The sequence below is a fragment of the Corylus avellana genome, chromosome ca5 (assembly GCF_901000735.1).
Source record: "Corylus avellana chromosome ca5, CavTom2PMs-1.0".
Taxonomy (NCBI): domain Eukaryota; kingdom Viridiplantae; phylum Streptophyta; class Magnoliopsida; order Fagales; family Betulaceae; genus Corylus; species Corylus avellana.
Window position 1 is genome coordinate 35,290,793 of NC_081545.1, and position 20,139 is coordinate 35,310,931.

At 36.4% G+C, this 20,139-nt stretch overlaps 3 protein-coding genes across 6 annotated transcripts; all 3 read left to right on the forward strand.

The window, feature by feature from the left end:
- The first annotated feature begins 1,621 nt into the window (after positions 1 to 1,621).
- LOC132181302 (large ribosomal subunit protein mL54) lies at positions 1,622 to 3,885 on the forward strand. 3 transcript variants are annotated; one of them, XM_059594462.1, is made up of 2 exons: positions 1,622 to 1,698; positions 3,125 to 3,885. In XM_059594462.1, exon 2 carries the CDS (start codon positions 3,135 to 3,137, stop codon positions 3,528 to 3,530), a length of 396 nt encoding a protein of 131 aa, XP_059450445.1. In that variant the 5' UTR covers positions 1,622 to 1,698; positions 3,125 to 3,134; the 3' UTR covers positions 3,531 to 3,885. The 3 variants fall into 3 exon arrangements, with proteins under 3 accessions (XP_059450445.1, XP_059450446.1, XP_059450447.1); XM_059594463.1 differs by having other exon boundaries at positions 1,661 to 1,698; positions 2,984 to 3,885; XM_059594464.1 differs by having other exon boundaries at positions 1,664 to 1,698; positions 3,006 to 3,885.
- Positions 3,886 to 7,553: 3,668 nt separating this feature from the next.
- Positions 7,554 to 11,604, forward strand: LOC132180911 (uncharacterized). 2 transcript variants are annotated; one of them, XM_059593902.1, is made up of 3 exons: positions 7,554 to 7,903; positions 8,132 to 8,859; positions 9,961 to 11,604. In XM_059593902.1, the coding sequence occupies exons 2-3, from the start codon at positions 8,152 to 8,154 to the stop codon at positions 11,293 to 11,295; spliced, it is 2,043 nt and encodes a 680-aa protein (XP_059449885.1). In that variant the 5' UTR covers positions 7,554 to 7,903; positions 8,132 to 8,151; the 3' UTR covers positions 11,296 to 11,604. The 2 variants fall into 2 exon arrangements, with proteins under 2 accessions (XP_059449885.1, XP_059449886.1); XM_059593903.1 differs by having other exon boundaries at positions 7,554 to 8,859.
- Positions 11,605 to 12,971: 1,367 nt separating this feature from the next.
- Positions 12,972 to 13,355, forward strand: LOC132182238 (mitogen-activated protein kinase kinase kinase 17-like). Its single transcript, XM_059595427.1, has one exon. It carries the CDS (start codon positions 12,972 to 12,974, stop codon positions 13,353 to 13,355), a length of 384 nt encoding a protein of 127 aa, XP_059451410.1.
- Positions 13,356 to 20,139: the final 6,784 nt, after the last annotated feature.

Below are 20,139 nucleotides of genomic sequence, written 5' to 3' on the forward strand. Positions count from 1 at the left end.
GGCCTGAATTTGGCCCAACCAGATGTTCGGACTTCAGAGTTCAGAGCAAGGACGTGGGCGTTTTTATAAATTGCCTTACTAATGGATAAATCACATTTTCTCCGGTTATAATCTCTCTCGAGCTTCTAAATCACTGCAATTTTTTCCATAATTGGAATTAGAGTTTAACTTCAATAAGGGTCCATTTGTGATTATGTTTTTAAATCAAATTGTAATTTTGGAGCGTTTGGAATTGTGATTTTAAAAACGCAAATTTTAAAATCGTGAAAAAATATGCGATTTCTATAAGGTGACTATGGGGTACTTATTTGAAAAAGTACAAATTTAAACCAAAATCATGATTTCGCTTAAAACAATATTTGGCGCAATATTTACCTATTTGGCCATGAAAACATAATCTAAAGTTATCCAAACACTCAATTAATAATATATATATATATATATATATATATATATATATATATATTTCTTAACATATTTTACCAAAGGTCTATGTGATTTTAAAAACGTAATTTTTAAAATTGCACTTTCAAACGGGACATATGAATATATAAACTTGATCATTTACCTCCCAAAAAGAGAGGTGTTACATCAGCATTTCGGACACCAAAAAAAAAAAAAAGCCTAAAGGAAAAATACAAAACATTTCCAAGTGATTACACTTACTTGCAATCAACTCTTAAAATTATAAAATAAAATAAAAATGGCTTAAAACATCTCGGGGTAGGCATAAGTGTTAAATAACTTGACGTATTAACTTGTCATTTGAAATTCTGATGAAAAATCGTCAATGTGTCATGTTATCCCCAATCACAATTAAACATGTGTCTTCTATTTTTTTTTTATTATAGGAGGATGCTTCTATTTTTAACTAGGGATGAAGTGACATATTGACAAATTTCGTGAGAATTTCAAATGACAAGTCAACTTAGGGAGTTATTTGGCATTTATGCTTATTACGAGATCATTTTTTAAACCTTAACGACCTTAATGTAAATCGATACAACTATAAGGGTGGTTTCGATTTTCTCCTTTAACAAAAAAAAAAAAAAGGGAAGAAAGGGTATACCATGGGAGGAGTGGTCTGTGGAGTGGTCTGTGGTCACGCGGCCACCCCCTCCTCCTACCTCTCTCACAATGGATTTTTGTACTTTTGTTTTAACATTATTACTAATCGATTGTTTACTAATAGACTTATTGTTTATAGTGTAAAATGATGACGAGACATCTCTTTATTAGAGGGTGTAAATGATGGAGTTTACATTTCCATCTTATTGAAATTAATTTTTTTAAATAATGGAGATGAATATTCTATAATGTATCCCCTAACTACTATTGGTGCACAAACTTTAAATCATAACTAAGAAATGAATATTATCATTTTCATTTGAAATAAAAGAGCATCGTTGTCCTTGCTAGCGAGGCTTAAACCCATGATCTCCTCCGCACCATCTAGATGTGAGTAAATTTTATATATATATATATAAAGGGTGTACTGAACCTGGATTCGGCTGTAAATGGACGTATGGGCCGAGTGATTGGGCCTGTCGTAAATGGTATCATCAATTCATTTGGGCCGAACGACTGTTGGTTTCAGGTATTTGTTTCTTTTTCCCTCGATCAAAACGCAACGCGCTGTGTTTTTTGTTTCAGAAGCCCTGTTCTGATCGAAAGAGGAGCCTGCAAATCTCGAACCAGGTATTCGCCCTAGAAATTTTCTCTGATTCTCTCGGCAACCAAACGCAGCGTTTTTGTTTTCTCTAGCTACTTTTTTCTTTTTAATGGGGTAGAAAGAATGTCCATTTCCCAGTAATTTAAACACTTTTTTTTTTTTTTTGGCTCTTGTTTGTTTGTATGCGGATTTGAGAGTTTGTGTGTTAGTCTGATTTGTAAAAATTGTCAAGTTTTTGAATTTTTTGTGCAGAGAATGAGCTCGGGTGCTTTTGAAGCTTATGTTGTTAAATTTCATGTGGTAGGAGTAGGAGATATACATGCATTCTAGGTTATTATAAGATGTTTACTAATATCTACTTCTTTTTGAATAACTTATACTGCACTCCAGCTGTTCGATGATTTTAATACAAGGAACTACCATGAAGTTTTAGTTTGGGGTCATTGTCCTATAGCAATATATAAGGGTAAAGCTAATTTTTAGCCGTTTGGGCATGTTGAAATGAGGGTTTAATGCTTAACGAGATTGTGTGTAATCGATTAGAAAGAGTTGCTAAAGATTAGTAAAAGGAAGCTCGAGTACGAACAATTTCATTTGTCTGATTGCTGTTATTTATTGAAAGGGAGTCTTCTATGTGAGAACAACAATAAGAAGCCGTTTCATGTTCTTGATTTCATGCCCATCAGCGGGTGTTGATTTATGCTGCTGACATTTTATGTTTTTCATGTTGCTATCTGCGCTTTAGAACAAAGTTGTGTAAAAACTTCTTAAGAGATTAAAATCAGCAAGTCGATGCTAGAACTCGCATGCTTTAGCACTATGACTATCATACTAGATTTGACACCCATGTAGTTTTTGGCAGTGAAGTCACACAGTTTGTAATACCTAAGACTTGATGTTAGGACTTTAATGGGGGATATGTGGAGTATATGATTGTAGCCAGATTTTCTCTTCCTTGAGAAGATGATGTTCTAGAATCAGATAGGAAATTGGGATTAAAAAAAAATTGATCAGTAATGGTCTCAAAGACCTGTCAAATACATGTTGGAGAAAATATATTTGCTCTGTTCTGCATGAAAAGTACAAAACAGCTCCATCCCATGTTCATTTGGTAGTCCATAAGCTTATGTTTCTTGAATGGGCACTGGACCTTTAACTTTTAGATATAGCCCTGTAGGAGAAAATTTAGAAGTTATTGGTCAAATGTTGTTTGTCTGTCCCTTTGGTCGGTACTTTGGAATATAGGCATTCCAGGTCAGTGTTCAGCTTCCCCGTGAAACTTATCTTTAGAAGGATATAATTTGTTTTCAGGAATCTGTGAACATTCATGCAGGAGGGGGAGGAACTTGGATACTAGTCAGTTCATGTAAACTTGATTGTAGAAGAGTATGGACCTGAGTCTTCCTGTTTGGACCTGATACCTCCCTATATTCGTTAACATTAATGTTGCAGGGATAAAGTTATGGCAATGAACCATGTCAGATCGATTAGAAGCATTACCATTAGCAAGGAGGCAATTGCAGTGGTATGTCGACGAACATATTCTAGTGGTAAAGCAAAGAAAGGCTCTAAAGGGAGCGCAACAAGTGATGCACCAAAAGCATCACTTCTTAGCAAAGAAGTCAAGTCTACAACAGTGGTTGGTGCCAATATCCTCAAGGATGGAGCAGATCCCCAGATCCTGCCTGATTCTGAATACCCTGATTGGCTGTGGCATTTGATCGATAAACGCACAGCATTGAGTGAATTAAGGAGGAAGAACATTGAAAATCTCCCTTATGAAGATCTCAAACGCTTTGTTAAGCTGGACAACCGAGCAAGGATCAAGGAAAACAACTCCATTAAGGCCAAGAACTGATAAACAAAATGTGTTAAGAGGCATTATTTCTTTGTCAATTGTAATTCATTTTCATCTTCTGGGATTCCTTTGAGTGATTTTACTTGCTTGTCGGGATATCAAATGGGCTTGGAACAGAGAAGAAATGATTTAGCATTCTCTGTAGCTTCCAACACTTTTTTGTTTACCATTTAGATTTACCATGTGTAATGATACAAAAAGATTTGATATGTTATCGCTATCATTGTGGCAGAACCCTACCATGGTAGTATCTTTTGCTCAACGCCATTAGGAGAACAGGTTTTACATGTACTTATTTTATTGGCCTTGATTTTCTATTATTTTCTTGCTTTATGGAAGGGATTTGTTCTTGATTGCTGCTTTGAGTGTTTGACCGAGCATTGGTATCAATCTTCTAGATATGCTATATAGTTGGGAATGTCTTGAATCATATCTAAAACTCAGACCTTCGGCATGATATTTTATTTCTTCACCATTACACATGCTATTGTCACCAGTTGTGGTGCTAGACCAATCTTACACAGGTGATTCTTGAATATGACAGGTTTCGGTTTCGCCGTGTAAAATCTAGCTGATTTCAAGACTCACCTCTTTCAAAAATTTCCTCTGCGTAACTGTCTAGCTATACTTCAGTTCAGTACATATTGCATCTTGTGAGTGTTTGTTTTGAAAACGAAGACACATTTTCTATTGGGTTCATTAGATGTTGGGTTCCCGTCTGATTGAAATTTGAAGGCAAGGATGTGGTATGCTACTTTTCAATCCGTATTGCATCTTGTGAGTGTTTCTTTGGATTAAACATGTAAGATATCAGGTTCATACAGACTATTCCATATTCTTCATTGCATTATTGAGTTGGGACCAGAGATTTGGTACAGCCATCAAACTTCATAGGTGGAAGCCACATCCTCTTGTTCCCTACCCAACTTAACAATGGTGGGGAGCACAGTTTATGGTTAGAGACTCACTGAAATGTCCATCTCTTTTTCCCTTTTCCTCTTATTATTGACTTGGTGGTCCACCCCCTCTCATGAAAGGGCTTCTGATTTCGTACAAAGTGACCTTGATGAGCCTAACTTCTCTTTTTGCTTGGACTGTGAACATAGAACATATTGATATAATGTAAAATGATCATTATCATCTCATAAAGTATATAAATAGGTGGACCAGATCTCCTGGTGCTCGAACAATTAGAATGTATATCCGTAGGGTCCGTAGGGATGAACTATTATAATGCAGCATGGCTTACAACCTGGCCCTCTAGCCCACTACAATGGTGTCGGGAGTGACCTATGTGCTACAATGGAGATTGTCATGCCTGTCTTTGTTCCATGTGAGGATGAGGCTTCATGACTCTCATCAAAGTGGAAAGAGACCAGTGGAGGCAGAAGAAAAGAGAAGAAAGAAAAAGGAAGCAAGAAAATGATAGAAGCAGGGAACCGGCACATGCATTATTGTTGTTAAAGCAGGTAACCCAACCTTTATTATGACTTTTGATGCAGTACGTCAAAAAGTAAAGCTGCCTCTCACATGCCTTCCTTTGTTTTTATAGTTGTATAGCTTTAGGGCTTTTAAAGAGCCAAACCAGCAGCATAACACCGCTCACCAACTTTGCAGGCAACGTACAAGCGCCAATATAAAAGCTCGAAGTGATTAACAACCCCACCCCAACTTGGCTCCTCTGAGTATGTATCTCACGTTATGTCATATTTGATTTGCAGAGGCTTTGAAGCACATTTGGACCGCAGTTATTTTTTTTTAGTAATCAAAATATCATTAGAAGTAAAAGGCGTTAGCCAAGTATACTTGAAGTATACAAGAGAAAATGACACACTTAAACATGGACAGATGTAATAAGTAACGTCTATAGATCCTGCAAGGGGTAGATGGGTGAACTAGTCTAACTATTTCTTCTAGTTGGGTCTTAACTCCCATCTTAACTGCTGCGAGTAAATAACAATCAAATATAAGCAACATTTAAGATTAATTAGAGCAAGCAGGCTGGACTATTGTTTGTGAAATGGAGAAAGTGTTATTTGAGTTGGAGTTCATTGCAAGACTGTCTAATTAATGTTCGGGAAGATTTGGTGTAGCAAGCAAATCCTTGGTTTTGATTGTCCTTGGAAAAACTTATATGACCCACATGGCTTCCTTTTATTAAGATTTAAAGCGCCATCATACAAAACATTACATCATGCAAGCTGTATCTACTTTAATGGGTGTCTTCATTTTATTTTTATTTTTATGATGTTTTGGCTGTTGGGGAAAGAATATTGCTAAGGATTGAAAGATTAAGCGGTTATTGTGGATTGGGATTAGTATTGCAGCCAATCTAAGCAACTAACTAGAGAGGGCCTCGATGAGGTTTACCTGTCCGAGCAGGTGAGTCCTGCACCTCAAGTTGTCCGAACAGGTGCATTATGTCGAAACTCTTTTATATTAGTTGTCCAAATTGACTGTAATTCGGTCTGCCAAATTACAGTTAATTCATATTCGATTGTTGTTGGGTGATTCTTTTCTCTTTATGTGGCCCTAGTTTGTCTTGATAAATATCTATAATGAAATGAACCAACCTCCAAACGAAAATCTCTACGTATAAACATCTGAAAATAGGGGAAGATGAATTAAAAGCGGGTAACCTTAATTGTGTTCAATTAATTGATGACTAAGCAACAGTTGGAAGGTGGTTTGCACCACCAACCACTCCCTCTATCTGTTACCATATTTAAAGAGTTTTAACTTTCTGTGGCATGATCTCGCAGCACCACAGCCACGTTAACATCAAAAGTTTGGTAAGGCTGTGTTGATGAAGCATCCATTTGTTCAATAGATTGAAAAAGTTTTTGGACAACAGATTGAAGGGTTGCACAAGCCACAAAGCATCACATATTCACAGTTACAACCGTGTACTCTACGTCGAGTGCAATGAATTGTTCGTGTTGCAGAAAAAAAGTTAAATAGGCCCATTTACTTGGACAAGTGTAAGTTCAGTAGCTCAAATTGATCGGGCAAGTGGCTCTATTGAGCATTCTCTCATGAACTACTCGTATTGCATGCCAATACTTGTTCATGAATGTAATGAGTTGTCTAGATGCATGCAATATGAGCAGTTCATGAGAAAGGGCCCGATGGACCTATCTGCTCAAACAAGTGTGGGCCATACAATTCAAGTTGTTCGGACAAATAAATTTCACTGAGTCCTCTCTCATTAACCGTCTATATTGCATGTAATTAAACCTTATCTTAATTTGGACTCTACAACTATGGAGTAAATCCTATACTTTTTCGCTGATTAGAATTACGAGGATAAAGAAAATTCGAGAACAATAGAAATATTCGTTCAAAATATCAATTAAATTCTTGAAAGAGAAAGCACTCTATTGGTTGAGTACTTGAGTGGGAAAAGCACAGGCAGAAGAAGCATGTGGACTTGGCAGTTAAACCATCATCACTTTAACCACGCGGCCGGGTTTAATTATCCAAAGACGAAATGTAATCAAGAAATATTACAATGGCCATTTAGCATGTGATCATGTTAAAAGCTCAGTCAAAACCCTAAACCTATAACCAAAGCTTTCCCATAATTACTCCAACATCTTTAATCTTTATAACGATTAAAGATTATAAAAAAAAAAAAGAAAAAAAAGAAAAAAGAAAGCTTCCATCAACTGGATCAGCTTTGCCACCTCTATCATCATTCCAACCTATAAGTGAAAATCTCTCCCTCTCTCTCACAGAGATATGCTTAGTTGCTTCCTTTTATTATTATTTTCCTTTTGGTTGATTATCTCTCTTTCTTAGACCAGATATGACCGATGATCATTTTCTGTGTTTCTCTAACTGAACTTTTACTGTTCAAGAGGAATCTCACCATGCGATAATATATATATATATATATATATTTAATTATTGGCCCTCCACCAAGAAAAGCCCAAAAACATTTTATAACAAATATTTATTTCTGCCTTGCTATCTTCCAAAAAAGAATCTCTTTTTTTTTTACATTGTAACTATGTTGTTATTATCCAACATCCTTGAAGGATCTTTTTTTTCCTTTTCTGTGGTCGCTTTGTGTTAGCAATGATGGCTGTTTCCTTTCTCATATCATCTAGTTGCTATTTTTAATTCTGATAATCTAAATTGTCATCAACACTTGCGAGCTACTCTTTATTTTTCACATACTTTGCTTCATTTCCTTTGCCACAGTACAAATTGGTGGTTCAACTGCTTACATTAAAAGGGTCCTCTTCTGTTGTCTCCTTGTGTAAGCAAAGTAAAGTTCTTTTTTTCTCCATGTGGTTCGCTTAGTTTTGTTAGGGTTTAGCTCTCACTCATCTGAGTCATCTTGGTTTTCTGGTTGTTATATTTTCCCGGTAAGCTTACTTTTCATTGTGTTTGTTTCCAGTCCTGCTCTTATATTGCTTTCTGAGTAACTTTTTCTTTTCATTCTGTCTAGTTCAACTCTGCTCTATTGACTCTTTGTTTGCAATCTCTAATTGCATTATGCTTGGTTAATTGATTTGAGCTGTTTCTCAAAAGGGTTTTGATTAATCTCAGATATAAGTTTTTGATCTTTATTATCACATTCCTCTGGTTTCTAGTTTCTCATCTTCCACGCACCATGCCTCCAACATATTTTCCCCTTCGGTGGGAGAGCACCGGAGATCAGTGGTGGTATGCTTCTCCAATTGATTGGGCAGCTGCTAATGGCCACTATGACTTGGTCCGAGAGCTGCTTCGCATTGACAGCAATCACCTTATCAAGCTTACCTCTTTACGACGAATTCGAAGACTTGAGACTGTCTGGGATGATGAAGCACAGTTTGATGATGTTGCCAAGTGTCGTTCTCGGGTTGCAAGAAAGCTTTTTGGAGAGTGTGAATCCAAGAGAGGGAAAAATTCTCTCATCCGCGCAGGCTATGGTGGATGGCTTATGTACACTGCTGCTTCAGCTGGAGACTTGGGTTTTGTTCAAGAACTTCTTGAAAGGAACCCTCTGCTGGTTTTTGGGGAAGGGGAATATGGTGCTACTGATATACTTTATGCAGCAGCCAGGAGTAAGAGTTCTGAGGTTTTCAAGCTTCTTTTTGGTTTTGCAGTCTCCCCCAGGTTTTCGACAGGGAAAGGTGGTGAATCGGAGGAGCACATTGTGGAGATCCCTTCTGTTTACAAGTGGGAGATGATGAACAGGGCTCTCCATGCTGCTGCTAGAGGAGGAAATTTGAAGGTCTTACAGGACCTTCTTTCTGATTGCTCTGATATTTTGGCTTACAGAGATATTCAGGGCTCAACTATCCTACATGCAGCAGCTGGCAAAGGGCAGGTTGAGGTGAGGCTCTTAACTACTTGTGCTCCAGCAACCACTTCCTTTTTGCTCTTGTGCACCAATTTTTGTTGTTGACTAAATTATACATCTGTTGGTACTTTACTACTGTATAGAAGTTTATTTCCATTTTTCCCCCAAAACAGTGACGTGGGTGGTGGAAAAACGCATCATGATTTCTAATGCAAAATCCTTTCATTTATTTATCTTCCTTTGAGTGATTCAGTCACCTTATGATTTCTGATTGTTCCTTTACCATACCTACTTAATGATATGTGATCATGGAAGTGAAGCTTGAGCAACAGGATATGAAATGCTTGAAATAATCACAGAAACTTTTGAACCCTTTCTAGGACCTAGAAGCCCACCAGGAAGTAGCTTCAAACTCTCAATTATCAGCAAAATACAAGTATGCTTATTGAAATCCAAACCACCTCTCTCCTTTCCCAGGCTTATGCTCATCAAAATATTGTAAATCCAGTAGGTCACCAATCATTTACCTATGAATTGCTAATAAGTTTAAGCCCTTGTCTCTTGAATGCTATAAATGTTGGTTTTCACCTTTTAGTGGCTCAGCGTATGCCCCTTCTATTGGATAAGAAAGGCTGCACGAATCAGTTAACCTGAACAAAAATAGATATTGTATCAATAACATCTATAAACTGTTCTGCATGCACTATTTCATCTTAAAGTTCATTTCTCCTCCATAGAGTTGTGTCCTAGGTTGAAAATGAATCAGATAAGAGTAAACTTGCAAACATAGATATTTCTTATAAAAAGGCTCTTTCCAAAATCCTGCTTTCCAACTCTTAGATTTGAGTTTACCACACAAAGGAGATGGCGGCAGATGCATATTAAGTTTGCTTGCGGTATGAAATAATTCTAAACTTTTATCGATATCTGCAAACCTTAGATTTAAACTAAAAATATTGCTCAAGTGTCGTTGTTAAGGCCCACATGAGGTTTCCCCTTACATGGTGCACCTGTAGGAAAAAGGTTTCTTTGTTTTTCCTCTCTCTCTCTCTCTCTCTCTCAAATTCAACTATTGCAACGCTCTCATCATTTCACTTCAAAAAATATAATCTTGCTATCTTGTTATTCATGCAGGTCGTTAAGTATCTAATAGAATCCTTCGATATTATCAATGCCACTGACCATCAGGGCAATACAGCATTGCATGTGGCTGCTGACAGGGGCCAATTATCTGCAGCTGAAGCTCTAATTTCTGCATCTCCTTCATCCATCTCTCTGAAAAACAGTTCAGGAGAAACTTTTCTCCATAAGGCTGTGTCTGGTTTCCAGACGCCTGCTTTCCGGAGGCTAGACCGACAAATTGAGCTTATGAAGCAGTTGGTATGTGGGAACCTTTTCACCATGAAAGATGTCATCAATGCCAAAACTAATGATGGAAGGACTGCTCTTCACATGGCCATCATCGGAAACGTTCACCCTGACCTTGTGAAACTTATGATGACCGCTCCATCAATCAATGTGAATGTCCATGATGTAGATGGCCTGACGCCACTTGATTACCTTAGGCAACGGCCACATTCTGCGTCATCAGACATACTAATTCGGCAGTTGATTTCAGCAGGAGGAATATTTAGCAGTCAGGATTATACTGCAAGAAGAGCAATTGCTTCCCGCATAAAAATGCAAGGTAATGGTAGCAGTCCTGGAACTTCGTTCAGAATCTCTGACACAGAAATATTCTTGTATACAGGCATTGAGAATGCCTCAGATGCAATTGCTGAACAGGGTAGTGCAGGAATGAGTTCATCGCCGATAGAGTTAAGTCCACACGATTCAACCAATGAGAACAACAACAGCTCACTAACTAACAAGAAACCAGATTCTGTGAATACTACAGGACAACGACTGAAATCTGTCCTTCTATGGCCCCGGACGAAAGCAAAGAAACCTAAGGTGTTCAAAAAATCTATCAATGAGGAGGGTTCAGGGGAATCATACAAGAAATGCAACAGTTCAGATGATACTCCAACCCCACTTAGACTCAGATTTTTGAAGCCTTCATCACTTCCTAACAACAAACGGACACTATCTGTGAGGAGTAATCAATCGAGTCCATCTGCCAAGAAAAGATTTGCTTCAGGGCTAGTGCATGGTGTTGTACAGGCCATGCCGCATATTTCCGTGCCACGCCGATCTCGTTCAAGTTCATTTTCAAAATCATCACTTTCTTCACCTAATTCGTTGGATAAACAAAAAGGTGTTCTTGTTGAAGATGATGTGGCAGGACCATCTTGCTCAAATCAACTATTTACTGATGGAACACCAAATTCGATTAAACAAAGCTCCACTAGCAAGAGTTTGAGGAGCCAGTATTTCTGCTGTGGTACAGCAGGCGTATCTGTGAAAGCCCCAGCAAGCACGCAGCAGCAGGGCCAGAGTTACAAGTGTCCTGTTGTTTCAGTGGCTTGATTCACTTGAAGAGAAGACTTGGGTATGGTGATGATGCAGGCCTCAAACGGCAGAAAATAATTGATTGTCATGAAACCATGCCAACAGAAAAAGGCACTAACTTAGAATAAGAATCAGATCAGTCCTCTAGCTGGTTACTGAACTTTAGAAACTTTACAGCATGTTTGCTTGTTTAATATGTGTAAGTTATGTACTTGTTCTTCAATCCTGGCTGCTTAATTATGTTTCATGCTGTATTGAGAGCCGATTAGTGGGATGAGATATGTAATGCTCTATATAAGCATGTATGTTTTATGCTGCTATACTTCATATCTTTTAGTCCAGCAAAAAAGAAATGGAAAAGGGAAGCAGGGGGGAGAAAAGAGCAATGTGTTGTGCTTTCAAAGGATGCAATGGCTTACTGATGCAGTAGATAGAAAAAAGTTCCCTGTGCTTCAGCTTAAAACAAAATCTAGGAAAACAAGTTTGTAAACTTAGGACATAAAATCATTCATAGTTTGTCCTCTAAATTGCCCACAAGAACCATTCTTTTAAGGATTCGGATTGATTGATTTCCCACAACCCAAAAGGGTTTAACCACTTCTATTAAAAAAAAAAAGGAGCTTTAGGCCTAAACTCCTTCAGCTTAAAACCTAGCTTGGGCTTGATGCAGAGCTTTTTCTTGCAGGATGGTATGGATTATCAAGCTGGCGATGGTATAGCTAAAATTTCTTTGTAATTCTTTAGAACAATGTTGAGAATTGAAAACAAGAAAAAAGAAAATTTGGGTAGGCTGAAAAGTTATATATATATAGGATACCAATTATGGCCTCCTCTTTTGTCTTTGGTTATTCTAACCCGTTGCACATGCAACCATGTAAGTACAATGAGGTTTCATGACGAGTGACCAAGCTAAATGGGATTGAGAGACTAATGCTACCAGTTTTTTTTGTATTTTTTTAAAACGACGTGACTTTTAAAATTATCATTAAATTAAAATTCAATGGTGAATATAAACGTCACGTCAATTTTGGGGACACAAGAGAGACTTAAGGAGGACTTGTAGTATTACTTGGATTGAGATCCCTGAAAGAAAAAATAATGCAATGGGCAATTAAATATAAGGAAAGAAAGTAAAATCTATCATTTTGGTTTACTTAATTTTATTAGCTCCCTATGATATCACAAGTGAACTTAATGACGTATGTTAAAAATTAATTTACTCCCAATAGTCAAATTACATGTTAGAGCCAATAAAATTGTGATACGTGTCTTATTTAATTAAGTCATTATCATACTAACAAAATCCGTTAAATCAATGGACTGAAGGCAATAATTTTTATTTTTTTTTCTAATACCACATGGAGCTAATTGTAAATAAGATAAATTTGAATTCCACAACTAGATAAACATAACCCTTTCCTTATTCAATTAGGAAAAAAAAAAAGAAAAAAAAAAGATAAACATAACCCAACTTCTCAACATAATATCCAATCAGAATAATATTAAAAATATTTTCAAAAAAATAGGATTAAGTGGATTTATCCAAAATTGATTTTCACAAAAAAAAAAAAAAAAAAAAAAAACAGAGCCGTATGCTAATCTAGTCGATGGTTTATGTTAAACCGACTTAAGGTAGCTATAAACGCAACTCTGCTCACATCAAATTTCTTCTTTGCTCCCCAATTTCTTGATCAATGGATGCGATCCAATGGTTGAAGATTAAATTTCTTGGGAGAGGATCGTATGGTACGGTCCACCTAGCACAGTCCAGAAACTGGTATGGTTCTTCTTGGTTAATGGCAGTGAAGTCTGTGGCTTTTGAGCGCTCTTCTTCGCTGAAGAAGGAGGCACAGATTCTCCAAGAATTCGTCGATTGTCCTCAAGTTGTTCGTGGGTTGGGGTTTGATGTCACCCTTGAAGGCGGCTTATGGTTCTACAATTTATTTATGGAGTATGCACCGGGAGGCACTCTTCACGATTTAATCCAAAGGAGTGGCGGAAAGTTGGATGAACGTGACGTCCAAAAATTTACTCGAATGATACTCAAAGGCCTTCGTTGCATCCACGAAAAGGGTTAAGTTCATTGCGATCTCAAGCCAGACAACATTCTTGTTTTCCCTTCTCCAAACGGCCGTGGAAGCAGCGTCAAGATCACCGACTTTGGGCTGTCCAAGATTCTCGGAGATTAAAACGAGCTCGTGACAAAAAGGTACGAGTTCCGGGGTACACCGCTTTACATGCCCCCAGAATGTTTTCTAGTCGGTGAAATGATGAAATCAAAGGTAGTTTGGATATATGGTCTCTTGGTTGCGTAATGGTTGAGATTGAAAAACGCTATGCCGACTTCAAAAACTTGTTTATCACAATTTATGCGGAATTAATATTATAAAGCAATAAACAATTCAATCATCCAAAATATATAAAGCAATAAAGAGGCAGACACATATATTTTGATTACGAAGATAAAACCTTTTAGAAACTGATCTAAAAGTAAAACCTCTCCGGGGCAGCCAAACCCAGGAAATCATTATCAAAAGATTATCCAGAGATTACAGACACTATGAACACTTACAACCCTTTGCAAGACCTTGGCTCTGTAAGATCGACAAGCCTACAACTCGTCTCCTTGCTCACAATCTTCTTCAACATGATTCTCCTTTACCGGACCCTTCCTATAGACTTCTCAACCGTAGATTTATCAAATGAATAATTAAAACTCTAAGAGATTCAATTTAACGCTCACTACATATGATCTCTCTTAGCATAGCCTCCGACGAACTCTCTGGGGGTGAAAATTCGTCTCTCTCTCTTCTATAATGATGTATATATACCCCGACAAAACCTTAGACTTAACCCACTTAAAATGACATTTTTGAGCCTAAAAGGTACGGAGTGTCCGGACAGGTTAATGGGCTGTCCGGACAGGGCTTTGCGGAGCAAAATTTGAGTTTGGAAGGCATGTCCGGACATGGGTGAAACAGCATTCTGGAAATGTTATCCAGTCTTGATCAACAGCTCCGATCGATGGACGTTTGTGGTCCGATTGAGCTAAAATTTTGCAGGAACGTTCATAACACATGAATCTACGCAGGAACGTTCATAAGACATGAATCTACATTATAAACGGTGGAGATTGGATTCTGAGCATTCTATATCAGTGTTTGAGCCTGTAAACAATAACCTCTGCATTTTGAAACTGAATTAAGCCAACACAAGAACTAACAGAGATGATTACCGGAAAGTGGGGGTGGGACTGGACAGGCGGCATGGGTGGTTTGACGGCTCAACTTATTACGGAGGCACCCAAAATACATGAAACTATGTCCAAGATTGGGAATGATTTCTTGCGAAGGTGTTTTACAAGGAACTCAAGTAACAGGTGGACAGCTGAGATGCTACTGCGTCATCCTTTTGTCCTTGAGACTGATCAAGGTCCGCCGCCATCTACAAGAGCTGGCCTTGGTTTTTTTGTACCATCAAAGAAGCTGCCTCCTCTTCCTCATGGGTTTTCTTCCAGAAGAATCCTTGCGTGACTGCGCGCTATGATCAATATTTGTAGTGCTAGCACAGATCTCGATTGATTGATTAGTGTGTTCTTTACTATAATGCCACCTTGTAATTTTTTTGATCTTTTAGAATTAATGATCAAATCATTCCTTGTAGTATCTTATTATAAATGAAGTTGGAGTTTTCTTTATTCAGATTTCTGTTTTCTTATAGAAATTCTATTCATTTGTGTTTCTCAGCTTCAGTGAAATTAATAACTTGTTCATCCAATTAAGAATATATATATATATATGAAATTAATAACTTGCATCCATGAATGGAGATTTTAATTTGCATGGTCTTTGGTTTCATATGACCTTGTCTGTTTCTATATATGGCTTGCGTTGAGAAAAAAAAAAAAAAACAGAACAAGCCAATTAAAAGGAAACTCAATAAATTAACCACCTTAAAAACCCACCTTGTTAAAAATTGAATAATCATAGGTTGCATTTGCATTAGCCTTTGGTGATCAAGCTATTACACTCCTTCAATATTGGTTAGACGTACAGTTAGAAAATAGTTTTAAGGATCTGAAACAAATTAAACAATGTAAGAATTGAAAGAAGAAAATTAAAATTTACAGAGGGCATGGCATACCTCTTCAGTTGCCTTTGGTTCTCTCTAAATTAACCTTAATTAATTAGCACATGAAATTACATTAAAGTTAATTTCATGATGGGGACCAATCTAAATGCAAGCCTACCACATTGTGTGTCTTGTTTGCAATTCCCCTGCCCACAGAGGACGAGAGGGCAGGGAAATTGCAGAAAAAAATTGGGAGAGAGGGCGCCATGAAATTGATTCAAATGCCACACCCACATTTGTTCTTTAATTTTCCTCAGTGAAAAGGGGGAAGGCCCGGAAGGGAAAAGCTAGCTCTAGTTCCGCTTTTCTCACTAGGCATGGGCCATATGCAATTGATCCACAGCATCGTTGAACAGCCCCAAGGCTGGTGCATGTCCATGACACACCTTCTAGGCTTCTAAGGAGCAGTTTTTTTATTTTTTGATGAACTCCTAACAGAAGGCCCTAAACCCACTTCCAGGCTCCTGGCTTGGGCTCAAGGGCTTTATGGGTCAGCTGGTCAGCAAGAATTAGGTCCATCTGTGACCATCAACATTGTTTTCACAACTGGGAATTTTTTTTTTTTTTGAAAGGCACAACTGGGATGTTCAATGCAGCCAACCTTGCCATCTTTGGCAGAAATGCAGCTTGGCAACCGCCAAGTGAGATGCCAATCATTGGTGGGATCGACTGTCCTTTCCTGATCCGGTTATGGGTATCTAGCAATTTGCTGCTCATATTACTAAGATATGTATGTGAGATCATTTTTTAGGCGTACTGACCCCAACAAGTGGATGGATTGCCTAAAACTTGTTCAAGCAAATATATCATATAAAGACTCTTTTTTTGTTTGCTACCAGAATTGCTAGCAAATTCAAATAACAAAATTGCTGAAAATCTCTATCCTTCCTTTCAACTCAACTCTCTCTCAAAAAAAAAAAAAACTACCATTTTATTATAAGGAAATTAGGTTGCGACTTTGTATTCTTCTTCATTTTAACTTTAAGATCTCAATTTTCAATTTGATATATTTGAGACATAGACATTGAGTTTATTCTAAATTCAAAACCTTTGTCAGCTTTTCTCCAAATAAACAACATAAATGAAGTGAAAATACAATTATTCGCTATGATAAACAAAATTAAAAACAAAGAATCAAAAAATGAAAAAATACTTGCCCATGCCAACCACAACATTAACTATGGGTGACATGACCGAGAATTATGGCTAAGTCATCTCCCAATTACCCACAACTTGGGGTAGCTTGCGGTCACCCCCATAGATGTGATTTTTTTTTTAAAAAAAAAATTAAATATTTTATTTGACGAGCATAATTATATTTTCAAAATTATTTAAGTAGGGATCTCAAATTTAAACTGGACCAAACATTAAATCCCAAATTTATGGTCCGTTTAGGATTGTGGTTTCAATAAGTGCGATTTTAAAAATAATGTTTTTGAAATCGCTACTTCTTAATTCATGATTTTAGTACATGTCAAAAAAAAAAATCATGATTTTAGTTTAAATTCGCATTTTTTTAAATAAGCACCCCCTAACTTGCTTATTGAAATCGCATATATTTTTTCCTATTTTAAATTAAATGAATTTTAAATCGCAATGTCAAACGCCTTACGTTTTGCGATATCTTTTAAAAACGTAAATTATTTTTATAAAATCACAATCTCAAACACGACCTTATTAAATTAAAAACTGTAGTCTTAAAATGAAAATGGCCAGAAGTACAAAGAAGTCCTTACCTAATTCCTCCATGATATATAACAAGGCAACAAAGGTGTACTTGAGTACAAAAATATTACTCAAAAAAAAAAAAAAAAAAAAAGGTACAAAAATATTGGTTGTGGTCAAGTGGTAGGGTCTAGTGTCTGGTCCAGTCTGGATAACGCCAACAAATCCATAGGAAAGTGTAGACTTTTTTTACACACATACTTCCAGTTCTGACCCATGCATGAAGCTTCCATGCAAATTCTTCTTTTTAAATAACAGTAATTGCGTGCCGTTAATGTCTACATTATCTGAAAATGATGGAGATATTTCCTCGACCTATAAAATGAAAGCATCATAGATTTCCCACTGTTGACCAATTGAGGTGGCAGATTAAAAAATAAAAATAAAAAAAGGAAATATTGAGGACTATAGCATGCCCCGAGTCTGAATAAGAGTTTATTTTCAGCATATGATGTCACTAGATTTGAAACATTTGAAAGTTGGAAAGAAAAGAAAAATTACACTTTCTTCCCCAAATTATCACCTAATTTATAATATCCTTTATACTTAAAAAATGTTGCAATCTTCTTTACCAATCTACTAGCTCCATTCATTTACCCTATACCTTAAGATTTTATATTAAATCATAAAAGAGGAGTCACTAGACCTTTTTTTTTTTTTTTTTTTTTTTTTTTTTTAACACAAATGGACCAAGCACAAAGTTCCAATAGGATTTTTGTTGGTAGTGTGTATTGCACATAACCCATTATTCAGTCAGATTTAATAAAAAAGCCTACTGGAGGAGGTTAAGTCAAAGAGCTTGGTAAACTGATAGGAGACATTGCAATTTTTAAAAATTTCGGAGGAACATTACAAATATTTAAACTATGTTTGAGAGAATATTTATAATTTTCAAACAGAACCTTACTCATTAAAAAAGAAAAATAATAATAATAATAGTAATAATTGTGGGCATATGACGTGAATAGCATATATTAAATTCTTGTATGTTAACATCGTCGGGTAGATCCAAGCACAAAGTTCCAGAGAGTCGATTAAAATATATTGACAATTTCGTACTTATAAGCAAAGGCCCATATTTCCTTGTGTTCGGATAACTCCGAAGTACATCTCCAACTACAATAATTGTACTAACTAACCGTGTAAACTATAGAGTCTGTTGAATAGAAAACTCGTATGATTTTCTCGGATGGTGTTGAATAAATACCACGAACGGTTGCGGTTATTTACCTCCGTGTTTTTTTAATGGATTGAGACTAAAGAGAGGGTACTACAATCAAGATGTTCTTTTTTTTTTTAGTCAATCAAGGTTTGCAAGATTTTTCTTGAGGGTGGGCATGGACTTTGGCATTCCATGCTAATAAGCCGGCTAGCTTGGCTTGCAAGATCAAAGCTTGACAATATTATCTAATTAGATCACAAAAATTGGTGTAATTTTGTTTGAGTTTGTTCAATTTTAGAGTATATGAGAAATTGAACCAATTTAATTTGATTTATTGGTAAGTTTGATTCATGAATTTGGATACTTGATAGTGTTGGAACAGTTGACCGTAGGCAGCGGTTCGAGATATCAACAAACAAACAAAAAAAAGAAGGAAAAATATGCACTAAAACTTGCTAAAGCGGGCCAGTGAAAAATAACTTTGATGTTTAAGTAAGAACAACATGAAATATAATATTAGAGAGAGAGAGAGAAAGAGTCTGAGAGAAAGAAACAAAAGTTACCAGCTGGCCACTATTTTTTATAATCAATTTGCCATAAACATTGGCCATGTGACACGAATTTTGATGTGGCGCCTTGTAGCTGAATCGAGTCAATTGGTTGATGGGCTAGGCATTTAGGTTGCTATGGCCCACACATTTTTCAACCTTAACCAAGATATATATAGATTAATATTGTTTAAGAGGGGCACTAAAGTAAAAATATGCAGGATAAACCTATTACATGGCTTGTTGGCCGATTTGCTTTATTTATTTATTTGTTTTCAAATTAGACTTAATTCCGAGGTCTCTTGGTCGGAAAAAGATTTGATCCTTTGTATAAACAAATATTAACATAGCTCCCTAACGAGCCTATACAATATAGGCATAAATTTATAGAGAAAGTTTTCTTTTAAATTGGTTCAACAAAAATTTCTTTAACTCAATTGTAGTGCTCCCTTTCTCTTGAGGTATGTGTGAATAAGAGAATAAGATCCTCTTCAGTCCATAATGGACTGGAGGGTATCTGGTTCATTGCTGAGATTTATTTTCAGAAATTTCAGAGTTACAAATAGAACACCTATCTTACTAACAAAAAATAATAAAAAAATATTATTTAAGATAAAAAAAATAATAATAAATGAAAAAAAAAAAAAAAAGAGTGACTGGCCACCCATCTTAACCATAGGGGGTGGCTGGACCACCCCATTTTAGCTGGGGGTGGCTTGAGAGCAACCCCAATAGCCAATTAAGGGTGGCCGGACCACCCCTTAGTTTTTTTAAAATGTTTTTTAATATGTTATTATTTTAATTTTTAATTATTTTTAAAGTATAAATAATATTTTATTATTATTTATACTAATGTGACAGATGTCTTATTTATGAGAATCTCTCTATAGAGATTTTAGTTATTAACTAAATATTCTCCATCTAAAATAAACCAGAGATGATGGTATTTCCGTGAATAACATTTTTGAGAAAATCTCTCAAAAATGTTAATTATTATTTTATTATTATTTATATTAATGTGATAGATGTCCTATTTATGACTTTAGGATCTCTCTAAAGAGATTTTAGCCATTAACTAAATATTCTCGGTTCAAAATAAACCGGAGATGTTCCTATTTCCGTGAATAACATTTTCGAGAAAATCTCTCAAAAATGTTAATAATGAATAAGGAAGTGGGCCAAATTTGGAGCCGGGCACTAGGAGCCAGGAGGCATGTCGTTGTATTGCGACATGTGCAAAGGTCAATAATATGTGCAAAACATGGGCCCGTGGCTGTATATGGTCGACTACAAAAA

Excerpts from the sequence above, each read along its gene's own strand:
- LOC132181302 (XM_059594462.1), top strand. The coding sequence starts at position 3,135 with ATGGCAATGAACCATGTCAGATCGATTAGAAGCATTACCATTAGCAAG.
- LOC132180911 (XM_059593903.1), top strand. The coding sequence starts at position 8,152 with ATGCCTCCAACATATTTTCCCCTTCGGTGGGAGAGCACCGGAGATCAG. Across the intron at positions 8,860-9,960 it reads CTGGCAAAGGGCAGGTTGAG|GTCGTTAAGTATCTAATAGA; the intron begins GTGAGGCTCTTA and ends TTATTCATGCAG.
- LOC132182238 (XM_059595427.1), top strand. The coding sequence starts at position 12,972 with ATGGATGCGATCCAATGGTTGAAGATTAAATTTCTTGGGAGAGGATCG.